This window comes from Nomascus leucogenys, chromosome 10 (genome assembly GCF_006542625.1).
Source record: "Nomascus leucogenys isolate Asia chromosome 10, Asia_NLE_v1, whole genome shotgun sequence".
Taxonomy (NCBI): Eukaryota; Metazoa; Chordata; class Mammalia; order Primates; family Hylobatidae; genus Nomascus; species Nomascus leucogenys.
In genome coordinates this window covers 15979414-16006411 of record NC_044390.1, presented here as the reverse complement: position 1 = coordinate 16006411, position 26998 = coordinate 15979414, and the positions used below count along the sequence as shown (strand labels likewise).

Genomic DNA, 26998 nt, shown 5'->3' with positions numbered 1-26998 from the left:
GAAAAATCCAAACGGTGTGAATGTTTTAAGTGGCACAGGATACTGAAGGTATACACATCTCAAGATTTTTTTTTTTTGATGAAACGTTAAGTCTATATTAGAATTGGAACTTTTATCCTATTTATAATGGTGTTTATCAATGTAATTACTCTGATTTTTTTGCAATAAGATTTTCTGGCCAATATAAATGTGTCTGGTTCTTTGCAATAAGCTTCTTTTGGCATGCATTTATAAATCTTAAAAAGTTACGGTTAAACTTAGGTTTTGCTCTAAAGTTGTGATTCTAACTTAACTGACCCTTGCGGATATCACAGGTTTGACACTGGTTTCAGCAGCAATCATCTGACAATGTATAAAATGTTGGCAATCTATCAACACCTGACAATGACAGAAGACTACATGTAGAAGGTTACATTCAGCTTTCCCAAAACTCTAGTATAAATTCAATCCAACAAGTACAGTTGTGATAGACAATTTCATAAATTCCATATAGAATACTGGGAAAATAAGAATAGGAACCTTAGAACCTAAAAGTTAAAAGAATTAATATGACTTGGGGGTCAATTTGTGATACTATAGCTTTCTCTCATTCAGTGTTTTGGAAGCAAACTTGTAATTTTTCCCACCACCCCTTCCATTTCATATTTACTTAGTTCAACTTAGTTCAAGCTATCACAATGAGGTTACTACAAGAGCCTCCCAAGCTGTCACCCTCCATTTCAAACAGTATCCTCACCTATCCTTCCCTTCTCCAAACCCAGAACATATCTTAACCATTTGCAAATTCAGTTCTGACTAGATGGAGGTGTGACTGCTAGATCTACTCTTGGTTAGTCATATAATACTAAATAGTTTATATCTCAAACTCATTCTTCAGCAGTTAAAGGAGCTGGATTAGGAAAACTTTAGGGATTTTACCAGTTCTCAAGAAAAAACAACCTGTCCTTTGTAGAGCATCACAGAGAATTCATTAATTTGCTTTAAACATATATTCATTCTTTAATTTTATACTTCAATAGGCATTAAAAATGGTCATGATACAGAATAACAGACCAACTCAAGAGGTATCATTAGGCCTATATTTCAGTTTTATCATTACACTAGCATGCATACTGAATCTCAAATCTCTTGATTTTTTGGACTCTGGTCCCTCATTTGTAAAATATAGCTCTGCATTCAAAGATTTCTAATGTTTTTGTCAGCTTACCAAAAAAAGTCTCCAAGGATTACAACAGTAGAAGGTAGCATAAAATACAGATTCGTCTTTATATTATTGACTCTTAGGAAAATGGTGTTTGCTGACAATGGTACATAGTTGCGAAAGAGGAAAGTGTTCAAAGATACAAAAGAAATTTTTACCTGACAGAAGTAAGGGATCCTTATCTAAAGACTTTTTAACATGATCTGATTCACCAGTCAATGAGCTTTCATCAATTTTAAGATCGTTGCCTTGAATAAGTATGCCGTCAGCTGGAAGAAGATCACCTAAAATAAAAAGCATGATATACTAAACTATAAACAAGATTACAGTAATTTTATGTTTATTGTCAGATGTATTGCTCTTTTTACTTACCATATTTCACTTGAGCAATATCTCCAACAGTAATGTCAGCTACAGGTATCTGAATGACCTGACCACCCCTGATGACAGTGAACTTCTGTTCTTGTTCAATTCGGCTCTGCAAACCTCTAAACTGTTTTTCCTTACTCCAGTCATTGAAAGCTGTTACTAACACCACACACACTACAGACAAGAGGATTGCAGCTCCTTCAATCCAACCAGTTTCACCTTCACCTTCTTCCTCCCCAACAGAAACTTCTCCACAAACTATTTGGAAAGAAAGAAAATACTTATCAAAAAGATTCTGAATTGATGACAACATACATATAGTAAGTCTAAATAATATTTTTGTGTTAATTATGTTTACTTTATCAATTTTACCTATAGCAATAAATACTTTATTAAATTCAAAGCATTCCATAAGAACTCTACGTCACTTTCAAGTTCCCTGCTTCTGTGATTCTCAATCTCAGGAGAGGGGGGCAGTCTAGGTAGGGAAGCAGTTAAGAAGTAAGGACACTGAAGGAGATGAAGTATCAGTCCTGAGGCAAGTTACTTAATTTTTGAGACTTGGTTTCTTCATCGTCAAATTATGATACCACCAGCTATTCCAGAGTTATTGTGAGGATTAAATGTGAGGATACTGGTAAAGTAGGTACAGCAGTGGCTAAGGCTTTCTTCACACTCAACCAAGGGCTAACCATATTAATTATTACATATGATAGATAAGATATACATGAAAAGTTAGTATTATGTGAAACCCATGAATCATGCTTATTTACTGTGTCATTTTTACTGAACTGTGATCAAAAATTGGCTTTTATAACATGAAAAGTTAAGCAAAGTGCTACTTGTTATTCCAACCATTTGAGCACATGCTAGGTGCCAGACACTATTTTAGGAGCTAGAAATACAGTAGTGAGTAAGACACACAAGCTCTCTCTCCTCATGGAATCCATACTCAGACTGGGGACGGTGTATGAAGAATTCAGATAATAATACACAAATAATTAATTTCACATATCGACAAGTGCCATGAAGAAAAACATAGTGATGTGTTACTAAATGAAGAAAGAGGGGTAACTGAGGTTCAGTGAGCAAGGAAGGCCTCTTTGAGGTATGCATGACATTTGAGCTACAAACCAAATGTTGGTAGAGAACTAGCCATATAAATCTAAGAAAAAAAAAATCCAGGGAGAGATTAAAGTCAGTACAAATGGCAGAATAGAGATCAGAAAAGGATGCAGGGTGGGAGGTGGGGAGTGGGGAGAGAATGAGCCAAAACTCTATAGTCAATAATGGTGAAGAATAACAGAACAGTGCTTTTTGACTTCAGGCTGTAATCTAGTTGTGAGTCCAAAATCAATTCAGTGGCTCATGACCAGCATTCTGAAAAATGAAACAAAACAAAACAGAAAGGATATGTGTGTAGTAAGGATAAGTATTATTTCCTGAAACGCTGATCACTTATAAATTCACATGAAGGAATACAGGCTTCTGGGTTGCTATGTGAAGTTATTTCTTTTTGAATTGAATTGAAATGTCTGAAAGCCATTGGTTCTCTTAAACAGACAAAGCAGGAGAATTATTGAGAAGAAAAGAATGAGTAAATAAATAACACTAGAAATGACTAAAGCATGTTCTAGCATGGTGAGCACAGACTGAAGAAAAAATCTGAGGTGTGAGGGTGCTGACTAAAAAGCAATCTGGGAGGGAAGACAGGGAATGAAGTTAAGATCAATCGGGGATGAAATGGAAGACTTGATGTGAACAGTTACAAAAAATATCCTGAGAACCACCAGCAGGATTCAACTGTGAGGTACAAGCAGGATAATCCAACAGAACCCCCTCCAACCCAAATACCAGAATTTCTATTTTAATTATTTTCAAGCTCAAGAAATCACCATGTGTCATTATGTATAATAACCAGTTAAGTGATTTTATGATTTACATTCTGTTTAACAGTCAAGGCTGTAAGAATGACTCTCCCCGCTCCATTCCTCCCTCTAGCCAGAAGACAGGAGATTAACTCTGAATTAGAGCAACTCTGGACTCAGGATCAGATGATAGAACACCATGCTGACCACTTTCACCAACTTGGAAACACAGCTAACATATTATCCAAGTGAAGCATTTTACTGGGTTTTGATGTCATTTATTACACAAAAAATGCAATACTTTACAATAGCATACAAAAACAACAGATTGACATCAGACAATGGAATTTACCAGTCATATTTTAACAAATACCTTTGCATAACTGGTGGGTAGGTATCATGAAAATGAGTATGATTTAGTAACTACACTTTTCCCACTTGGATTTATATAATGTGTTTCTTTTAGCTATGAGACATTAAAGCCAACTTCTGAAATTAATCAAACTTAGACCTAAATCAGGTTAACAATAATGTTTTATGGCTACAAGAAGAAAGCAAACATTAAATTTTCATTTTTTTTTTTTTTTTTTTTTTTTTTTTTTTTTTTTGAGACAGAGTCTCACTTTGTTGCTCAGGCTGGAGTGCAGCGGTGCCAATGTGGCTCACTGCAGCCTCAACAGCCTGGGCTCAAGCAATCTTTCTACCTCAGCCTCCCAAGTAGCTTAGACCACAAGGCGCATGCCACCACACTCAGCTCATTTTAAAAATTTTCTGTAGAGATGGGATCTCGCCACATTGCCCAGATTGGCCTCGAACTCCTGGCCTCTTGCCTCAGCCTCCCAAAGTGCTGGGATTACAGGTATGAGCCCCTGTGCCCAGCTTTATCTTTTACTTTCAGTTTCTATTTTTTCTATATGCTGAAAATATACAAATTATATATAGTTATAAATATAATAAATGCATCATTTGGAGGTATGTGCTCATTTTTTTCCTGATAGAGTAAATAACCAAAAAAGTTTAAAGACCAACACAACAGAGGTTAAGGAAGGGAAAGAATTATGGACAACTATACAATTTTCAGCTCTGAATCTGACATGGATATCCATCACTAAACTACTGAATATTTCAAAAGAGAACTTGAAACAAATTAATGACATATTTTATTTCATATATAGTTCTACTCTACATCATACAGGTAAGACCAAAATAATCTTGAAATAGTACAAAATATAAATCCTTTCCTACTGACAATGATTACAAATTTTTAGAGAAGTTACAGGGGAAAAAGGATCAAAGCTACAAAATGACTACAGCTTAGTTATATATATGTATAAATATATAAAGAACTTTAACAATGTTTTCAGTAAAGTCCAAGCTCAAATATAATAATAAAAACCTATATTATCAAAGGTGTTCTCTTGTAAATATATTCAACTGAGAGACAGGCACAGTCTAAATTCAGTCAATACTCTCTACCACAAGGCAAATATTCCATTTTAAAACCTCCTAGTTGAGCTATTCCTTGGGTGATGTATCAAGTTTGTACATTAATAGTATAGAGAAGTAGTTCTCAAAGTGCTGTCATGAAACCTGAAGGGGATTCCTATTTTCATAATTTGAAGGCATAATTATTGGTCTCATATTTCATTAATGTATAACATAATTTTCCAAAGATTACACTGCATGTGATAATGTGACATAATAAATACAGAAGCAGATAGGAGAACCGAGCTATCTTCAATTAAGCTGGGCATTAAAGAGATATGACACCACTCTTTATATTATTTCATTTAAAAATTCATTATTGGGGGAACACTTTTCATCAAAATGCTATCTATGTGAATATACAATAGATTATTATTTAAAAATGCATTGATAGATATTTTGTCCAGCTTTACTGCAGTATGATTGATAAAACTGCATATATTTAGGGTATACAACAAAATATTTTGATATACGTATATGCTGTGAAAAGACTACCACAATCAGTTAACATATCCATCACCTCATATAGTTACTTTTGTGGTGAGAACACATTAATATTCAAAAATTTTTCCATTTTAATTTAGAATATACTAAATATTTATAGGAATAATTCACATATCAAAAGCTCTTTGGAGTCCTCAGTACTTGAAGAGTTTAAAGAGGTCTTGAGACCAAAAAGTTTGAGAACTCCTGTTAAGTGCAGATACCAGTAACTATAGATTTATTTATGGTTTGGGCTATAGCATGTATTTTCACATCAAGTAATATTAGTAAGATATTTTGATCATTTAGATTTCTATGACTGTAGATTTACAAATAGATTCCTTTTAAGCAAGTTATCACACCTCAGTGTTGAGATGTAACAAGACAAAAAGATACACGTAGTGTACTAATAAATTATTTGTTAAAATGCAAGGCTGGGCACGGTGGCTCACGCCTGTAATCTGAGCACTTTGGGAGGCCAAGGCGGGCAGATCACCTGAGGTCAGGGGTTTGAGACCAGCCTGGCCAACATGGTGAAACCCCGTGTCTACTAAAAATACAAAAATTAGCCAGGCATGGTGATGCATGCCTATAGTCCCAGCTACTCAGGAGGCTGAGGTAGTAGAATCACTTGAACCTTGGAGGTGGAGGGTGCAGTGAGCCAAGATAGCGCCACTGCACTCCAGCCTGGGCGACAGAGCGAGACTCTGTCTCTCTCTCTCTCTATATATATAGTCTCTCTCTCTCTATTTTATATATATATATCTGTCTCTCTATATGTATTTTATATATATGTCTCAATATACATATTTTATTTTATATATATAATAAAAATAAAAAATAAAAAATGCAAATACTAAATAACTTTTCACCATGGAGCAAAAAAGTTTTTATATGTTTCATTAAGAACTTCTAGTGAACTCTGACTCTTTTAAAAGGGCCTTACAACACCGACAGCTCTAGATTATCTTCTCAGTTGGATTTTAATACCTGTATCTCCTTCAACAAATTTAGGGAAGGACCTGTCACTACATCTTACAAAGGAAGCAGTTTGAATTCCAAAAAGATTTGTCTTGGACTTTGCTGGTAATAAACTCCACTTCTTCAAAGTATTTTTCTTTTTTTTTCTAAGAAAACTAAAATGTTAAAGTAAAAAGCTTTTATTAATCTGCTAACTCAATTCTAGAAAACCAATACCCAATATTTGATAGTGACAGCTACCTAGGTGGAAAACTGACAAAAATTCAGCTGTATGTTGCTTAAGATGATATGACTCCCCTTTTCAGATAAACACATATATCTATCTATGCACTGTCATACCTTTACATGTATTAGTGCTCATAGACACACGGATACGTATTTAAAATCTTAAAGGATATACACATAAAAGGGTATAGCAGGAATCTCTAAGAAGTGGGATTTCCAGTGAATATTATTTCCTTTGGACTGTCTTTGCCCACCCCCATTATTTTTTTTAAACAGTAAAATAGGTACTACTTATTTAGTAAAAATAGAGAAAAGTTTAAAAAATAATTTAGCTCAACACTGACAAGAATATTGTCTAAGCCTCTTCTTATCTATAGTGATTTTCAACCAGAGGCAACTTTGCTCCCTATGGGACACACGGCAAAATCTGGAGACGTTTTTGGTTGCCTCCCTGGGGGTGGGGTGCAGGATGAATATGGCGACAAAGAATTTTGTTGCTCAAAATGTCAGTCTTGCTGCTTCTAAGAAACCTTGATCTATATTAATCTCAGATAAACTGGTTTATGTTGTGCCCAAATTTCTTTAAAGAGAAAGAATACAGTCTTACATGAGCCTTGGTACATCTTATAAATAATTACATAATTATTGATAGAGTTTGGATGTTTGTCCCCTCCAAATCTCATGCTGAAATATGATCCCTAGTGTTGAAAGCAGGGCCTAAGGGGAGGTGTTTGGATCATGAGGGTGGATCCCTCATGAATGGCTTGGTGCCCTCCCCATGGTGACTAGTTCACACAAGAGCTGGTCCTTGAAAAAGCCTGGCCCCTCCAGGCCACCTCTTGCTCCCTCTCTCTCCATGTGTTCTGCCTGCTCCTGCTTCGCCTTCTGCCATAACTGTAAGTTTTCTGAGGCCCTCACCAGAAGCAGATGCTGGCACCACGTTTCCTGTACAGCCTGCAGAACCTTTTCTTATAAGTTAGCCAGTCTCAGGTATTCTTATACAGCAATGCAAACAGACTAACATAATTACCTTACCCAACTTTTAGAGTTAGCAAGTATCTCTTCACAACTCAAAAGGGTATAGGAATGAAGCTTTCACAAAAATATTTCGGTGAATCAGCCTTTTGATACATAAAATACTACTGGTTTGTTTTATATTATAGCTACTTAAATATAGTAACCAAAATGCATGCTAGATTTCCTACCAGTTACAGAATCTACCAGCAGAACTATTAATTTTAAACAAATTTTTTAAAAGGCAGAAAAAGAAATTTAAAAGAGAAAGGGAAAGATAGGAGAAAAAAACATTGGTAGCTACAAGTTAAAGCAAATCTACCACGCTATAATGTATTTCTCTGTTGGTCAGGATACTCTGCACAGGTTGAGTATCCGTTTTCTGAAATACTTGGGGCAAAAAATGTTTTAATTTTTTCAGATTTGGGAATATGTGCATATACATAAAATCAGATATCTTCGGGATGGGACCCAAGTCTAAATATCAATTTATGTTTCATATATACCTTATACATACAGCCTAAAAGTAATTTTATACAATATTTAAAAAATAGTCTTGTATATGAGACAAAATTTGTGGTAAGTACTTATGTGTGGAATTTTTCCACTTGTGGCCTCATGTTGGTACTCAAAAATTTTGAATTTCAAAGCATTTCGGATTTTCATATTAGGGATGTTCAACCTATAGTATAATGGCAAGGAAATTTTCCATAATGGCAAGGAAATTATCCAAATGGTGTATATAGCAAAACACTTTAAGAACTTGACAAATAATGAATTTGGGAAGAGAATAGAATTTTGCTTTCATAATGACATTTTCCAAAAGAAACCAAAAATTAAAAACTGGAATTGTTTCATAGTATAGTGTTCTAAAAAACTTAAAAACTGTGATAGCAAAGACCACGTCATATACATGGCATAGGTCTGTGCCAGACACATAGTAAGCATATACGGATAGGTTATTTAACCTCTGTGCCTCACTGTAAAAGGGAAGGAGGCCGGGCGCGGTGGCTCACGCCTGTAATCCCAGCACTTTGGGAGGCCGAGGCGGGCGGATCACAAGGTCAAGAGATCGAGACCATCCTGGCTAACTCGGTGAAACCCTGTCTCTACTAAAAAATACAAAAAATTAGCCGGGCGTAGTGGCAGTCGCCTGTAGTCCCAGCTACTTGGGAGGTTGAGGCAGGAGAATGGCGTGAACCCAGGAGGCGGAGCTTGCAGTGAGCAGATATCACGCCACTGCACTCCAGCCTGGACGACAGAGCAAGACTCCGTCTCAAAAAAAAAAAAAAAAGGGAAGTAACACAGTCTAATTCACAGGGTTACTGTGAAAGTTATCTGAGATAATATAAAGTACTTAGAACAGAGCCTAGCACATAGCAAACATCAATAAATGCTGGCCAGCTATTATTATTGTGCATTAACTAAATGAATTAGTTAATCTGAACTAGCATCAGATATGTCTTTTTTCCCCCCATTTACTTACGTGCATTATCCCCTTCTGGAGGCTGATAAAAAGAAAGGCCCAATGATACTATGGCTGCAATTTCTAATATAATTAAAGTGACATCTTGTAATGCTTCCCATACTAATTGAAGAAAGGTTTTTGGCTTTTTAGGAGGTATAAAATTCTTTCCAAACACTGCTTCTCTTCTTTCTAAATCTGCAGGGTTTCCACTTAAACCTAATAAAAAGAAACAAGTTTCAGTGAACAGTTTTACTTCTTACAAATGAAAATATATAGTTTTATTCAAAATACCTTAACTCATCACTCTAGATTGTAATTCCTAAGACCCTACCAAAATGTTTACTTTCATGCTTTAAGTGTACAGAATTTAAATAACTGAAAAACATGTGCAGGTCTTTAAAAGAACACTTTAAGTAGATAAGTTAGGACTGGACTAAGAATTTTCACTTTCCCAACTGCTTAGTTTTGTTTTTTGTTTTGCTTGTTTGTTTTTTTGAGACAGAGTCTTGCTCTGTCACCCAGGCTGGCGTGCAGTGGCACAATCTTGGCTCGCTGCAACCTCTGCCTCCCAGATTCAAGCAATTCTCCTACCTCAGCTTCTTGAGTAGCTGGGACTATAGGTGCATGCCACCACACTCGGCTAATTTTTGTATTTTTAGTAGTGACAGGGTTTCACCATGTTGGCCGGGCTGGTCTTGAACTCCTGACCTAAGGTGATGCACCTGCCTCAGCCTCCCAAAGTGCTGGGATTACAAATGTGAGCCACCATGCCCGGCCAGAACTGCTTATTTCTGATCGTACTATCTTGTACCATCTTGTAGATGTTAGCAATCAGAACTGTTATGACAGTCTGATGGTTTTCATATTGGAGTTAAACATTTCCCTGACCTTAGGATATTGCCCCCACAAAACTGGGAAGTTTATATATAAAGATATATACATATACACACACAAACACATATATATACACATACATATATATTTGGTTTAGTTATTGCACCCTGGACAGCTGTGCAAGTCTGATTTTTTACTCTCATTTGCTGAGTAACAGTGAAAAGTTAATCTATCACAAGCTCTAAAAGCTTCTCTACTAAAATGTCTCTGTTATACTTCGATTGATAAAAGATTCACAAGTCACATAACAGGATACTTAGGATGATCTTTCTTAGAAGTAATAGGTGGTGCTATTGAATGTACCTATTGTCACTTAAGGTAAAAGGTATACTGTAGGAGGTATACTGTAGGATGTAACATTTATTGTCTGGAGTATGGAATTAGAAAGATATGAGGAGGTTAAAACAGAGCTAGTTGGATGAGCATCCATTTTGCCATTCCTTCACCCTACCCAGTAAGTCTTTAACCTTGTTGATCCTGTCAAACCCAGATATAGCCCAATTAGTTAATGCAAAGTGTATACACATGTACATTATTGTGGGAGTGTAACAATACAGACAGCAGTGACAAATGATATTTTTCCTTAGTCTAAGAACGCTAGAGAAGCCAGGCACAGTGGCTCACGCCTATAATCCCAACACTTCGGGAGGCCGAGGCGGGCAGATCACCTGAGGTTGGGAGTTCAAGACCAGCTTGCCCAACATGGCGAAATCCCGTCTCTACTAAAAACACAAAAATTAACCGGGTATGGTGGTGGGTTCCTGTAATCCCAGCTACTCAGGAGGCTGAGGCATGAGAATCACTTGAACCCAGGAGGCCGAGGTTGCAGTGAGCCAAGATCACGCCACTGAACTCCAGCCTGGAGGACAGAGCAAGACTCTGTTTCCGAAAAGAAAGAAAGAAAAAGAGTGCTAGAGAAGAAGGCAGAGATAACCAGGATAATATCATTTTTGACTTCTCATATTAAACCTAACTTCTATTTGTTTTTTTGGCAAGAGCTTATTCCAAGAGAACATCAAAGGAGGAAGACAGGAAAACAGTAGATTACTGTAAGGCTCTCAGCTTTAAGTGCTTTAACTATTAATCTCACTGCCCAGGCAGGCAAAGAGTAGAAGAGGGAATATAAATACATTATTAGAATAAATAATGAGAAATGAACATATAGCTTTAAAGTAATTATTTACTTCATGGAAGGATTCAACAAGATTCAAAGATTTCAAAAAATGATCTCACTAGCAACTATAACAGGGTCCATACTGGGTAATACAGAAAGTATTTTAGATTTCTCAGTTGAAAAAAAAAAGGAAAAAAAAAAAGACTTATCAGTTGAAAGCTTCCAAAGAGCTCTAATCTTTAAGACAGAGTCAATGGAAAGCAAAGCAGCAATGGACTGCAGTAATAAAGATGAGATTAGTCTATGGGTAGGTTTGTCTTGTCTTGTGTTTGAATGCTCTTACTAGCAAAAAGAAAAAAAAAATGGAGATAGTGGTTATATCAGCCTAACTCACACTGTATAAAGACTACCATTAATTGCATACATATGACATACCTGTAACAGCTGATAATTATCACCACGAAAAAATAATTGGCCAAATCTTAACTTATATTGGTTGTAACAGGAACCAATATTTTATGTTACCACTGAAAAGAACAGCCACAGAGCTAAAGGTAGCTTTAAAACGTATCTTGGAAAGAATATGGGAAGTAAAGGTCTTAAATGCTATTATAATTCCTCTAAACTACCAACACACACAAAAGCACACACCTAGGACACTATACCAATAAAACTATCTGGTATAGGAAGTAGAAGACCTAGGTTCCAGTTCACCTACTGAAATCTTGTGCAAGTCACTTAACTCTTTGGGAGTCAAGGGAGGGCACTAACATCAGTTGGCCAAACTTACAAGGTTGTTTTGAAGAACCAAAAGAGAAGGTATACACAGTTCATAAATCATAAACAGGGCAACTCTTAAGTTAAATAAGTGGACCACAAATTATAAACTGACTGAACACTATAGTTATTAATTCAATTTTGGGGACAATTAATTTCTATTAATAATAAACTTACACAATCTAAATACAATAAAACGAACAGTTTTGTAACAATAGTCTGTTTCCCAATAGATATTTACTGAATGTTTACTACTTCTAGGGACTGTTCTACATGCTGAGGAGTCAGTGAGAACAAGAACATTCAATAAGTTTATACTATCCTGGAGGCAGACAGTAGACAATTAAAATAACTACAGACAAGCACTATGAAGACAATAAAAAAGGGCCACTAGAACTCTCTTAGTGGGCTACATTACCCTTTCTAAGGAGCTGACATTTGGCTTCAGCCTGAACTTCCAGGGGTCAAGGGTGAGAAGACTTTCGAGCAGAACATTCCCAGCAGCGCAAAAGCAAATACAAAGGCCCAGAGATCAAAACAAGATTAGAAGATTTACTAGCCAGAAGCAAAGCCACTGTAGCTAAAACCCGGTGACCCTGGAGGAAAGAAGAGAGGGTCAAAATGGAAAAAGTGGCCAAAGGTAAGAACATGAGGGCTAGGGAGAGGAGAATGGCATTCTCACCTTAAAGTGCAATGAAAACCATTAAAGCAGAGTAGTGGTAACTAACCTGCATTTTAGAAAAATCACATAAATTGCTATCTGAAGGAAATTGAAGAGAGCAAGAGTGAAGGAAAAAGACCAGTTGGGAGGTTGCTGCTTATAAAGTATAGATGATGGTGCTTGAATTTGGGTTTTAGAAGTGGAGGCAGAAGGGGATAAGTGGATTTGCCAGGTATTTTGGAAGGAGATCAGACGACGTACTGAAGGACTGGATGTAGGATGAAAGGGAAAGAATGTTTTTGTTTTTGTTTTTTTTGCGAGGGGAGGGGTCTTCAAGCACTTAAGTGGGTGGATGGTAGTCATATTCCAAGACAGGCGATTTTGAGAATTGAAAAATTAGGAGGAAAGGGGAGGGAGGAGTTAATGGTTGTTTCATAGATTTAAACAAAACAAGTGGAGGTGTCTAGTAGACAGCTGGCTATCCATTTTCAGAACTCCAGGAGAAGTCTGAGCCAGAGTCATCAATATACAGATGATTCTGGAGCCACAAGCCCAATGAGAGCTCTCAGAAAGTTAAAGTAGACAAGAAGTGAGCTAGGCTGAGGCTACAGCATTGGAGCACCCAACACCGATGTTCAAATAGGGCAAGAGGAGCCCAAGGCACCTAAGAAGAAACAGCTAGTGAGGGAGGCAAGGAAGGCAGGGGAGGGGTGAACAAAACAAAACATGTTCAGGTAGTACTACAGAAGCCCAGAGACGAAAAGAGGTTTTAAAAAGATGATGTGGCTGACTATGACAAATGATGTTAAAAGGATAAGTAACAGACCAGAGAATGGAACACTGTCTTTCACTAGATAGAGGCTGATGACCTTGTAAGGAATATTCCAGTGCAATAGTGTGGAAGAAAGTCTGATTAGGAAAAAGCTGAACGGAGAGTGGGAATGAGCAAGTGGCAACAGTAAGTATAGCTAACTTTTTCCAAGAGTGTGATCCAGTGGGCAGAAATAAATCAGTGAAGATGAGTTCAAATGGGTTTTATTTGCATTTTGTTTTTTAAAAGTAGGGTGACAGACATTAAGACAAGTGACTTAATGACAATGATCAAGTGGAGAAAACAACACTGATGATACAGGAGACGAAGGGTAATACCACAGGTAAGCTTTCGAAGAGGCCAGAGGCCATGGAATTCAGGGCCGCAATGTTTGTCTAATACAGATGCAGGAAGAGGCTTCTACTGTAAGGAGGGAGAAAATAAAGTATGAGATATAGCTAAGCTGGTGGAACTGGCAAAGAAATTACTGGTCCTAGTTTTAAAAAATATAAATGATGATATCAAATTATTAGGAATAACTTGTAAGAAAATATAACAAGAACTCTTCTGCCTAATTGGCTCAGTTAATTGTAGTGTAGTGGCAATGAGGCCAAGGTCATGCATGGAATTGATCTTCTTATGGCCCAGTTAGCTTCACAAAGAGAAAATACAACCAAAACACATCAAAAGTAAACTCAGAATTACATGCTTTTGGGGTCTGACTCCATCATTGTTTGGAGTAATAAAAGTCTATATTTGATCTATGAGTAGATAATAGCTCAGAAGTACTGTCTTTATATTTGAAAAGAACATACTATGAAATAAGATGTCATTTATATTAAGATCTTAATGTTTTACAAGAAAATGTAGCATCCCAATTGTGGGGACTAATAAAATTATGTCCCAATTTAGGAAATACAGTGGGGGGGATTTACTGGAACGTTGGATGTAGATTTAACCGACAATCACAGCTAACACACAGCACATACTACAGTCTTATCAAATTATGTACTAGAAATTTTGTATTTGTGTATATATCATATGTATATGTGTGTCTGTATGTGTTTATATTACATGTACATCTATGTACGTCTGTGATATGGTAAGGATGTTTATCCCTTCCAAATCTCATGTTGAAATGTGATTCCAAATGTTGGAGGTAGGGCCTAGTGGGGTAATTGGATCATGGGGGCGAATCCTTCCTGAATGGTTCAGCATCATCCCCTTGGTAATAAGAGAGTTCTTGCTCAGTAGGTTCATGCAAGATCTGGTTAAGGGTCTGGGAACTCCTCCTTCTCTCACTCCCGCTCTCATCATGTAACGTGCCTGCTCCTGCTTCACCTTCTGCCATGAGTAAAAGCACTCTGAGACATCCCTAGAAGCCAGGCAGATGCCAGTGCCATGCTACCTGTATAGCCTGCAGAACTGTGAGCCCATTAAATCTCTTTTCTTTATAAATTACCCAGTCTCAAGTATTTCTTTATAGCAACACAAAAATGAACACACACAGAAAACTGGTACTGAGGTGTGGGACACCGCTATAAAGATACCTTAAAAAGTGGAAGCAGCTTTGTAGCTGGGTAACAGGCAGAGGCTGGAAGAGTTTGGAGGGCTTAGAAGACAGGGAGATGAGGGAAAGTCTGGAAACTTCTTAAAGACTGGTTAAATGGTTGTGACCAAAATGCTGAGAGAGACATAAACACTGAAGTCCAAGCTGACAAGTTCTTAGATGGAAATGAGAAACTTATTGGGAACTGGAACAAGGGTCACCTTTGTTATGCCTTAGCAAAGAACTTGGCTGTATTGTGTCCATGCCTGAGGGATCTGTGGAAGTTTGAACTTAAGAGTAATGACCTAGGGTATCTAGCACAAGACGTTTCTCAGCAGCAAAACATTCAAGAACTGGCATGACTGATTCTAACAGCCTACTATTAGCAGGAGCAAACGAATGACCTGAAGTTGGAACTTATAATTAAAAGCAAAGCAGAGGGTAAAGTCTGGAAAATGTGCAGCCTGGCCCTGTGGTAAAGAAGGAAAACAAGTGGGCTGTAGTGCAATCAATTTCTAGAGAGATTAGCATGACTAAAAGAGAGCTGAGTGTTAACAGATAAGGCAATGAGAAAAAGGCCTCAAAGGCATTTCAGAGATCTATGGGACAGCCCCTCCCATCACAGGCCCAGCAGCCTAGGCGGAAAGAATGCTTTCAAGGGCTAGGCCCAGGGTGCAGCTGTCCTGCTCAGCTTCAGGACACTGCTCCCGGCATCCTGGCTGCTCTGGCTCCAGCCTCAGCTCAGAGGGGCCCAGGAACAGCTTGGGCCACAGCTCTGGAGGGTGCAAGCCATAAGCCTTGGCAGTTCCTACGTGGTATTAAATTTGCAGATACTCAGAATGCAAGTGTGGAGGAGGCTTGGCAGTTTTCCCCTAGATTTCAAAGGAAATATCGGAAAGCCTTGGTGCCACAAGAGAAGCCTGCCTGGGGCAGAGCCCCCATAGTGAAACTCCACTAGGGCAGTGCCAAGGGGAATTGTAGGGTTGGAGCCCCCAGAAAGTCCCCCGGCTAGGGCACTGCTTAGTGGAGCTGTGGGAAGGGGGCCATTGTTTTCTAGATCCTAGAACAGTAGAGCCACTGGCAGTTTGCATCCCAAGCCTAGAAAAGCCTCAATCACTCAACTACAACCTAAGAGTAGCCACAGGGGCTGCACCTACCTTATAAAGCCACAGAGGCGGAGCTGCCCAAGGCCTTGGGACTTCACCCTTTCTATCAGTGTGCCCTAGATGCAGAATATGCAGTCAAAGAAGATTGTTTTGGAACTTTAATGACTGTCCTGCTGGGTTTCAGACTTGTCTACTACTCCTTTCTTTTGGCTGATTTTTCCCTTTTGAAATGGGAAGGTATACCCAATGCCTGTACCATGATTGCATCTTGGAGTAAATAGCTTGTTTTTGATCTCGCAGGCTCATAAATGGAAGGAACTCATCCCCAGATGAGATTTTGGACTTTGAACTTTTGAATTAATACTGGAATTACTTAAAACTTTGGGACACTATTGAGAAAGCATGATTGTATTTTGAAATGCGAGAAAGACATGAGATTTGGGGGGGCCGGGGTGGAATAATATGGTTTGGATGTCTGTTCCCTCCAAATTTCATGTTGAAATGTAATTCCAAATGTTGGAGGTGGGGTCTAGTGGGAGGTGATTAGATCATAGGGGCAGATTTCTCATGGACAGTTTAGCACCATCCCCTTGGTGATAAGTGAGTTCTTGCTCAGTTAGTTCACATGAGATCTGGCTGTTTAAAAGAGTCTGGGACCTCCCACTTGTTTCTCTTGCTCCCTCTCTCACCATATGATGTGCCTGCTTCCACTTTACTTTCTGCCATGAGTAAAAGCTCCCTGAGGACTCACCAGAAGCCAAGCAGATGCTGATGCCATGCTTCCTGTACAGCCTTGCAGAACCATGAGGCCAATTAAACCTCTTTTCTTTATAAATTACCCTGCCTCAGGTATTTCTTTACAGCAGTACGCAAATGGACTAACACAGTCTGTATCATAGTGGACCTATAGCAGCAGCCAAACTGACTTTTCTAAGTGTGGGACACAGGAAAATGTGCAGACCAAGAAAGTACATAAAAATTTATGTTTATGTTTATTCTTCTTGGAAAACAATCTAATATTCTCATAACTTTCTCAATTTCAAAAGAGGAGGCGATCCCTTCCCTAACTGCAAATTTAAGAGACACTGTTCTAAAGTCAAACTTACACATTCTTTCCCAAATGCCTACTATGTCACTGTGCACTAGGCATACAAAGGGAAATGACTCAGGATGCCTTTCCCTACCACTTGCCCTCAAAGAGCTCAGTTTGGTGGGGGAGACTGACAAGCAACCAGTTAAACACTCTGGGTTGTGTGTGTTTTGGGCTTTCAAACCTAAAGTGCAGGAGAAAATCCTGGACTGAATTTCAGCAACCACCACTTAAAAGCTTAGTGTCTCATTTGCTTTCTTGCCCTTTACAAGTCCATGAAGCCATGCCTCTTACGGAATACCACTTGGCACCTGCCTTTAACTTTTATGAATTCATTTATAAAAATGAATTCCTTTTTTAATGTAGAACTCTGAATAACAAACATGATCCTAGGGCTGGAGGCCTGTATACCAGAAACCCTATTATCAAAAAGTCTAGCATTCAATATAAAATATAACATAGATAACACAGGACCACAATGAGATGAAAGATACACCAAAAGCTAGTGTAAAAATATAAGGGTCAAGGAATGTGACTCAGAATATGAACAAGAAAGTCAATGCAGGAAAACAACAAAGATACAGAAGAAAAAAAAACTGTGAAGGTAATTTTATGCAGTTACGATGTTATAAGCAGGTTATTTTGGTATAAAAGTGCATTCTTGGATTCTGAAGACTGTAAGACAGATGCTTTCTCTAACAGAGCCAAAAATATGAAGTTATAAGCCTCAATTCCAGTTCACCTTGAAATTTACAGTTCCAATTTCTTTAGGAGTTAGGATGGTTAATCAGAACCACTGGGAAGTTTTTAATATGAAAATTACATCTGGTCAAAACACTTCCTATTGACCAGTATGCATATGATATTCTTCAAAACATATTGTTAGAAAACAAGTGATAAATGGGCAAGACAAACAGGAATCACATAAATACAATTTCTTGAATAGGGAACTCTTTTTGTTCTTGAGACAGGGTCTCACTCTTTTGTGGGATCACACACGGATCACTGCAGCCTTGACTCAGGCGATCCTCCCACACTCAAGCGATCCTCCCACACTCAAGCTATCCTCCCTCCTCAGCCTCCTGAGTAGCTGGGACCACACATGTGCCACCACTCCTGGCTCATTTTTTTAATGTTGCCCAGGCTGGTCTCAAATTCCTGGGTTCAAACGATCCTCCCACCTCAGCTTCCCAAAATGCTAGGATTACAGGTGTGAGCCACCATACCTGGCCAGGGTATGTTTTATAAATAAAGAACAAATTGATAAGCAGAACCTTAAACCAAAATTTTTTTCACTATGTAATTCCAAAAATGTTTTTCCCTATCAAAAATTACTATTGAGAAGAGGGAACACAGCTACCTCTTTCTTCATATTGCAACTTTTTTACAAGCTATGTGAACTGAGCTTTTGTAACAGGTAACATACAATGCAGTGGTTAAAGCATGGTCTCTGAAGCCAGAATAAGACTGGAGCCAGAGTGAGACTCTGGGTAAACTGCTTAACTTTTTTGTCCTGAGGGTTCTTTGGCTGTAAAATAGGATAAACTTGTTAAAACATTCTTTTAATATTTTCAAGTGCTAATAGCCAATATGGCACAAAAAGTGTTATCCATCATAAGGATAGCCTATCATTTTTGTGGTTATTGCTTAAGAAATGTCTTGGGTTGTTCCTCCATACTTGACAGAAATCCAATATTGACACCCCCAATATTTCTGATTTCCCTTCTCCATTCATTTTTTTTAAAAGTATCGCCAACACACTACACATTTCATTTAGTTGTCTTATGAACTGTCTCCCCATGTGAACATGTGAAAATTAGGCAGAGATATTTGTTTTATTCATGGATGTATACCCAGGGCCTGGAAAAATGCCCACTGCATGGCAGATGCTAATAAATACTACAAAATTTCAGCAATTCTAAGATGCACATATTGTTACATAAAGTCTCTAAAATTGTGATGATTTAATTATACACCTACAACTGCCTTCCAGTAACTGCCAGGCCCCACCACCTTTTTTAGGGGAAGTATATAAAACACAGGACAATCAATATCCCAAGTCTGAAGAAAGTGTATGTCAATGAATTAATCAATAAATGAATGAACTAAAGGGACAGGTAAGACAACTTCAGTTTTACCTAATTGAAATTCATGTACTTTGAAGAATCATTTTAATTCTCACTTTCCCTGACTATAAACAGGGTATTCTAACAAAGGACTACTTGCTGTCTAGTTCATTTCCTTGGACATACAAACTCCTAATTGCTTACTGCTGGTCATGTTTCAGTTATTACCACTTGTATACTTGATCAGTGACAAAACGCTTCTGAGTGAATTATTTCCACTAAGTTAAACTAAAACTATGAATATTCCTTTGGAAATAACATTCTTGTGAAGGCTGCTGCTGTTTTTTTTTTATTTTTGAGACAGGGTCTCCTTCTGTTACCCAGGCTGGGGTGCAGTGGTGCAATCATAGCTCACCACAGCCTCAAACTCCTGGGCTCAAGTGATCCACCTGCCTCAGCCTCCTGAATAGCAGAGATGCATGTGCCACCACAGTGGTTAATCTTTTTATTTGCAGAAATGGGGTTTTGCTATATTGCCTAGGCTCGTCCTGAACTCCTAGGTTCAAGAAAACCTCCAGCCTTGGCCTTTCAAAGTGTTGGGGTTACAGGTGTGAGCCGCCGCACTGCTGTTTTCATTTGTATTTTCAACTGCAAATATAAGTATAATGCTTAAAATGGCTTGCTTCACATTCTTTTTAAAATATTTCAAAAAAACAAATTGTGTATATATAAACAGTGAGGACAACAGTTTATACAAATTTTAGCAAATATTAAATTCACAATACTAGGAAGAATATGAGCAAAAACTTTCTACGAATTAAAGAGGGGATAATGCATGAATTTATCTAATAGTCCAAAGCAGCAACAATTCACATAGAATTTTGAGTGGTAAGTGGATATTTCTAGAGATTATCCATAGCTTCCAACATACTGTCAAAAGGGTACATAACTATCCCCTTCTCAAATTTTAAAAACCACTGTACTAGAGGCAAAATTTTCAGTTAACTTAACTTCACTAATTAAACCAATTTAAAAGGCACTGCTCCAAATAATACCGTGAAAGAAACTGTAGTGCAAACTAATGAGAAATCATGTCTATAAAAATGAGAAGCCATTCTCATTCTCAAAGGGTGGGGTATTCAGTTACCAGAAGACAAGAACTTTGATTAATAGAGAAATGCAAGGACCTGGTTAGGGGAAGTACAGTTGAGTGAAGATTTGAAACTAAAGTTCAATATTGCTTTTATGAACAAACTATGTTGTTATATTGAGGGCTCCTTAATGTTAGTGTCCCCTATCAACTTGATGATGATAAAACAATGAGATTTTTAATGGTTAAGCTGAATTAATAGATCTACCAGCTGAGAATAGCATACTAATGTACAAATCTCTAAGACACTATATAATATCTCAGAGTCGGTTTGCATAATGAACAATCTTCAAATTTTGTCAAATTACTGTCTATTAAAGTCCATGGGAACTGTTTCTGATACTCTTAGTTATACCTTAAGTATGCAATCAATTTTGTCAAATTATTGTCTATTCAAGTCCATGGGAACTGTTCCTGATACTCTTAGTTATACCTTAGATATGCAATATCATTTTAATGCATTAATAGTTGGGATCGATCTTGTAGTAATCAAACCCGACTACATTAAAATGGTATAGCATATCTAAGGTATAACTAAGAAGCTGGTGTTTCTAGTGGTTCCAATTTGAAAAGATCCAGAAAACCTTGAAGAGTTAACAGGTCTTGCAGGAAAAGAACATATTCCAAATAGTCTAAAAAAGCCCTGTTGGGACACGTGTGAATACTGACTGTGGCTTCCTCAAGATCATGCTACTTCAGAGAAATCAAAGTAACTACCTATCATTAAAATAATTAACAATTCACAATGAATTGCATAGGTTACACAGGTTTTAAAGAATTTTTAAATATAATTTAAAGTTATTTAATTTTGGAAAAGACTTTCTGCTATTACATTATATATTATCTAAGCAATAGCATGGCATAAAATGTTTCAGGAAAAATATTAAGAAAAATACTTTTGCTTAATTTCTCTAGAATTGGCTTTGGAATATATACTAATATACTTTAAAATTTTACATTAATAATTTCTCATCCTTAATAAAATAAATTGTAATCCCCATTCATCCTCATATGTATCCCTTCCCAACCCTGCCTTTACAATTTGGAATTGCTTTCCTGAAACGTCCTAACCTTTATTTTATGTTCAATCTGATTAATTTATAAAAGGCAATCTTCTGAAATTATTTCAAAGGCCATAATGCCAGAAAGTTATAATGAATTTTCCTTTTTGATTCTCAAAAAGAAAACCTGCCACAAATACAAATTTCTGAAACCAAAGGCTTCTGTGAACACAGGGATATTCAACATAATTCAAAGATTAAAAACTAGTTTCATTAAAGGAAATGTCTGTCAGGTGAAAAACTAACTTCCATCTTATCTATTTCATTTGCTTTAGGAACTCCTGAGCTAATTATTAAAGGTTAGGCTAAGCCTCATAAGCTAAAACCAACTCAGTCAACTACTGAGAGTGACAACTATTTCAAGCCACCCAGCAAAATGAAGGATAGTGATCCGAGAGTTTATTTCCACCAAATCCGTGGGAGGCATCCAAGCCTGGTTCCTTCCTCTATAGCTCAAGGGAAGACAATCTTTTTATCATGAACAGGCAGCAGTAGTATGTATAATGGAAGAAAATATTTCATCCCACCAATCTAAAACATATAAATTAATTTGCAACATTTATGTGTTAATATAAAAATACCTTAACTGTACTAATCTGATAACTAACCCATTTTTAATGTCACTATAATTATGTCATAATCTTACAATCGCCAAGATAATATAAGCATGCTTATTTATAAGCCAAATATATAGAACTCTTTGCACAAAGAACCAAAAACAAGCATAATAAAACTCACCTTCATTGGGAGATGTTTTCAATTTGGTGCAAATTCCATAGACGTCTCCATAGCTTTCCTGTATTTTTCGTAATGCGTCTGTGGACCTGAGCTCCATGAGAGCCCGCAGCTCTGCGAGCGTAATTCCAAAGTCTCCATCATGATTAGCTTCCTTCAAAGAGTTTTTCACACCACTGTATGCAACTGAGTTGTTTGCCATGTCGCCCATTACAAGTATAATATATCAGAAGGAAAATGTTTCCCAAAAGAATTTAATTTTCACTTGATGTATTTCCAAGATGAAAATCTTTTAAATATGAAAATCTTTCTTAAACCAAACACTCATTGTATGACTTTGTAAAGCAGCATCAGCAGCAACATTTCCCAGAGAAGTATCTTGACCTTTGGCCCATGACTAGTTTCTCCATATCAATCATGAGATATACACACCTGTAAGAAGAAAATATTTAAAAGTTAATAAAATCTATCTTAGAGTATTATGCACATAAGCATATTTTCTAAATGTCATCAGGTAGCTAAAGTACATTGTTTAATAATATAAATATTTTTGAACTCCAGTCTTGTGCTTTTAAAGTGTTTTGCATGATAAAAGATCAAAGTACAACTTTTAAATTAAATTGTATATCAAAAGACATTAGATTACATTATTAAATAAAACTGCACTTCACGACTGAATTTTATGATCCACTCAGCATTACTGTTATTGTTCCAAACACTATGCTAGTTGTTTTAAATTCATTCTCTCACTTAATCATTACAATTTAATCCCATGAGGTGCTACTCCTTCTTCTTCTACTGATAAGAGCAGACTTCAAGAAAGTGAGTTTTCTGCCCAGCTAACAAATGGCTGAAACGTCTGAGGTGGACTGTCTCCAAGCCGAAGTTCTTTTAACATTATACTTAGATCTCTCTCTCCAAGTCTTTCATATGGAATAGCCCCTGAAAGGACAAAAAGCATAACGGATCCTTTAATATTATTTCCTGTGATTCTCATTGGCCACTCTGTGACTCTACCATCTTCCGGCTGTCAAAAACTATACTCTATATGATTTGTCACATGTTACCACCTCAGGTTTTCCTTTGACCCCCATCTAAAGAAATTCTCTACTCTTTTGTTTTCCTTGCCCAGTCTTATTACCTGAATTTATCTTGTTCATTTGTTTATATGTTATTTTTTTTCCTCCATCTACAGTATTAGTTCTGAGGGCAGAGTTTGCCCATTACTACATCTTGAGAACCTAGAACTGTACCAGACACATGGTAGGCACTCAGTAAAAGTTTGAGGAATGAATACATGCATTACATTTATTTCTTCATCATACTTTCAAGTCCTCCTATTATACTAATCTGCCTAAAGATAAGCTCTCTTCTCCATACAATCACCTCAAAGTTAACATGCCCAACAATGGACTCATCTCATTCACTCATTGAACAGCTCTGCCACCACCATTATCCTTATCACCTCGGCTAGGAATCTTAAATCATCTTTGATTCCATCCTTTCCGGCTTCAGTCAGTTACTAAGTTAATTCTACCTTTGAAAAGTCTCTTCTGTATATAGCCCCTTTTCTTCCTGATCTTCAAGTTCCTCTATGCAAATTATAATCACTAACCCCTTGGTTCTTCCTCATTCTAATGTCTCACACATACAATGCCCTAAGCATTTTGCTGCCAAATTTAGTTTTTGAAATAGGCATCGTGCCACTAAATCTAAACCTACAAGATGAAAATGCAGTTCCACTGCTCATGACTGTCTGGCTCCATTTTACAGATTCAATGTCTTCCCACCTCAAGCAATCTACCTGCACTCCAAAATATTTTTAAAAATGTTTGATGATTAGAACTAGAAAAGATTAGAATGGCAAATGCAATAAATCTTCAGCTATGAAATTGCTATGAAGATGTCTGTAAGTCATGGTGTATGGTCCTCATACTTCAGCATACATCAGAATCACTGGGAGAATTGGTTAGATTGCTGGGCCCCACACCTCAAGCATCTTTAGATTCAGGGAGATTAAGGTGGGGCTCAATAATCTGCATTTCTAATAATTTTTGGGGTGATGCTGATGCTATCAGTCTAGTGAGCACACTTGTGACAACAACTGAACTGGAGAATGGGCTAAAAAGAATTCATATGAGTGAGTTGAGGATGGCTGGGTGAGAAAAGTTTGCTTGCCTTAGGTTTAACTTGCAAAGATGTGATAGTTATAGATTCTGCAAGACATTTTCTTGCATTGCCTCCTTCCTCCCACTTCACAAATCCTTATGCTTGTCTAATTATTACCAATTTTACTCATCTCCTAGGCAAAGTGGGTCCCCTCCTACGCACACATCAATTATTATAACAATCCAACTTGAAAAACTGGAGAGGGTGGTTATTTGATAATCTCCTTAGGTTTCTATATCCAGAATTTGTTGGCCTGAACATCACACTAACCTTAAAATAGATTATTATTTAACAAATAAAATAATTAAGAAGTCTGTGTGTTGAGGGCATGTTTGTTCATCTGTCCTCTGGTTTCCACAAAGAGGAATTTTCCTCAACAACTCCTGGCCTGCTACTCCATCAATCACCATGGACGTGAAATGACCTGCCTGATAGGAGATTTTCCTAGAGAAAATGATCTTTATTATGTAGCTTCTTCACCTCTGCCTTCTTTGGGGAGCCAGATAACTGTAGGACTCATGTATTCTGGTTTGAATTTTTAGGGGCAGACCCCAAGGTTTAAAAGCCTACTGGAGTGGAGGTAAATAATTGCTTAGTTCTGGGTTCAATACTAGAGCCTTGTTGTTGTCACACAAAAACCAAGTCATCCATTCCAGCTTTTATCAGTAATAAAACTGGTTTTTTTTATTCCTATGTGCCAATCTATCTTTTCTCTTCACAGAATTCAAACAGGAGAAAAGAATATTATTCATTGAATGCCTTTAAATTCCTCAACAATAAGGATACATAATACAGCTAAGACTGGAACTATTATCCACTATACAGCCTCCACGTTAGATCTTCACATTTAATAGGTCAAAATGGAAGTTTTTGTAGGTCACAAAATCGTGAAATAATACCAAATGTACCAATTTATACAATAAATCAGAACTGAAGGAGCACTGCTGTATTTGCCATTTGCCATCTCAGCATCCCTTTCCCTATCTTTCAGCAATAGCCTCACTTTTCATTTAGGAATCTGTGCTTCCCCAATGCTCAACAGAGTCTGAGCAGAGTTCTATCCCCATTCCCAGATATCCCCAGCAGCCATTCTGATCATCCGTTCTGGAATGTGCATGTGACCCAACAAGAGCCAATGGGTGGTAACAAGACTTCTGCTGTGACTCTGGGGCAAACGCTTGTTTATACTAATTGAACTTAAATCTGAGAGACACATGAAGAGCTACTGTGGTCATCTGGTACCACAAGGGAAAGCCTCTGAAAATGGATCCAACAGAGAGCATGTGGAGGGGAGAGAGGGGGAGAGAGAGAGAGAGAGAGAGAGAGAGAGAGAGCGAGCTAGCATGTGCCTGTCAATCCTGGACATCAATTGAGCCCCTGGGTCAATCAGTGACTAAAGTTTGTCCTATCACTGATCTTTTCCGTAATCTGTCAATAAATGCCCTTCAGGGGTTGAGTTTTCTATTACTTTGCAAGCCACAGAGTTTTGATAAGCACATGACTATTAATCATGCTCAATTCCCTCATTGTTTAAAGAAAAGGAAATCCAGACAAAAGCACCAAACGCAAATGAGCCACTTTCCCAAAGTGGACCTATTTGAATTACCAATCACCTACAAATTATACAGCAGGTTGTTGTCTATTTCTAGATCATCTATAGCTCCTTTTACTATTTTCTTCTTTACCTACTCTTCCATTCATCTAACTGGCTGGTTGACAAAAATACTAAGGACAACAAAAAAGTTTTGCTTTTCACTTGTTAGCTACAACATGACAATCAAGTTGAGACACAGGCTATTTGGGATTGATATACAACAGAAAGCAGAACATCTATTTTGCTTCTCTTTGTTCTCTAATAGAATTTTACCTTCTATTTGAAAAGTCTAAGGAAAAATGTTGTTAAGTGCAAGCTGAGGCCCAAGAAGAGGGAGATTTTAAAGAAAGCACATGTAGGCCTCCTGGCTTACAAAATTTATCCCAGAATAAATGTTGTCTCTGAACAAACCACTGTTGGTAGTCTTTGAGGTATTACAAAACACACACACACACCCCCATACACACACACACGTAGCTGAAGACTGGAGTTGGGCAAAAATGGTTACAATATTCAAAATGAACAATAAGGTAGATTTTTACTGACATATAATCTTTACTGTGAATGGGTAGGGCCTTAGAAAAAGACAAAAGGATGATTATACCCAGGTAGTTAGTAGAGCTCATAAAGAGGTTGGTTAATAATACAATTTCAATTTCTTCTTTCATAAGGTTACTTTATAGATCAAGGAAAAGTTGTGTGAAAGTTATCCAGACTTGGTCGGCGCGGTGGCTCATGCCTGTAATCCCAGCACTTTGGGAGGCCGAGGCAGGCGGATCACGAGGTCAGGAGATCAAGACCATCCCGGCTAACACGGTGAAACCCCGTCTCTACTAAAAAATACAAAAAATTAGCCGGGTCTGGTGGCGGGCGCCTGTAGTCCCAGCTACTCGGGAGGCTGAGGCAGGAGAATGGTGTGAACCCAGGAGGCAGAGCTTGCAGTGAGCTGAGATTGCGCCACTGCACTCCAGCCTGGGGACAAAGTGAGACTCAAAAAAAAAAAAAAAAAAAAAAAAAAAAAAAAGAAAGTTATCCAGACTCAACAATAAAAAATCAATTATTAGAAACACTAAATAAATATAAGAAAATAGCAAAGTAAATTAACAGATAAGACATGGAGTGCTAAA

General features: G+C 37.4%; 1 protein-coding gene across 6 annotated transcripts in view; it reads right to left on the bottom strand.

The window, feature by feature from the left end:
* Positions 1-26998, bottom strand: part of ATP2B1 (ATPase plasma membrane Ca2+ transporting 1) — a 121880-nt gene that overhangs the window by 45617 nt on the left and 49265 nt on the right. For all 6 annotated transcript variants that reach the window (XM_030819873.1, XM_030819870.1, XM_030819869.1 and 3 more), the window contains exons 2-5: positions 22112-22540; positions 9113-9310; positions 1574-1828; positions 1360-1485 (exon numbers count right to left, since the gene is read on the bottom strand). In XM_030819873.1, coding sequence (XP_030675733.1) covers positions 1360-1485; positions 1574-1828; positions 9113-9310; positions 22112-22319 — 787 coding nt within the window. In that variant the 5' untranslated portion in view covers positions 22320-22540. The remainder of the gene's footprint in view (positions 1-1359; positions 1486-1573; positions 1829-9112; positions 9311-22111; positions 22541-26998) is intronic.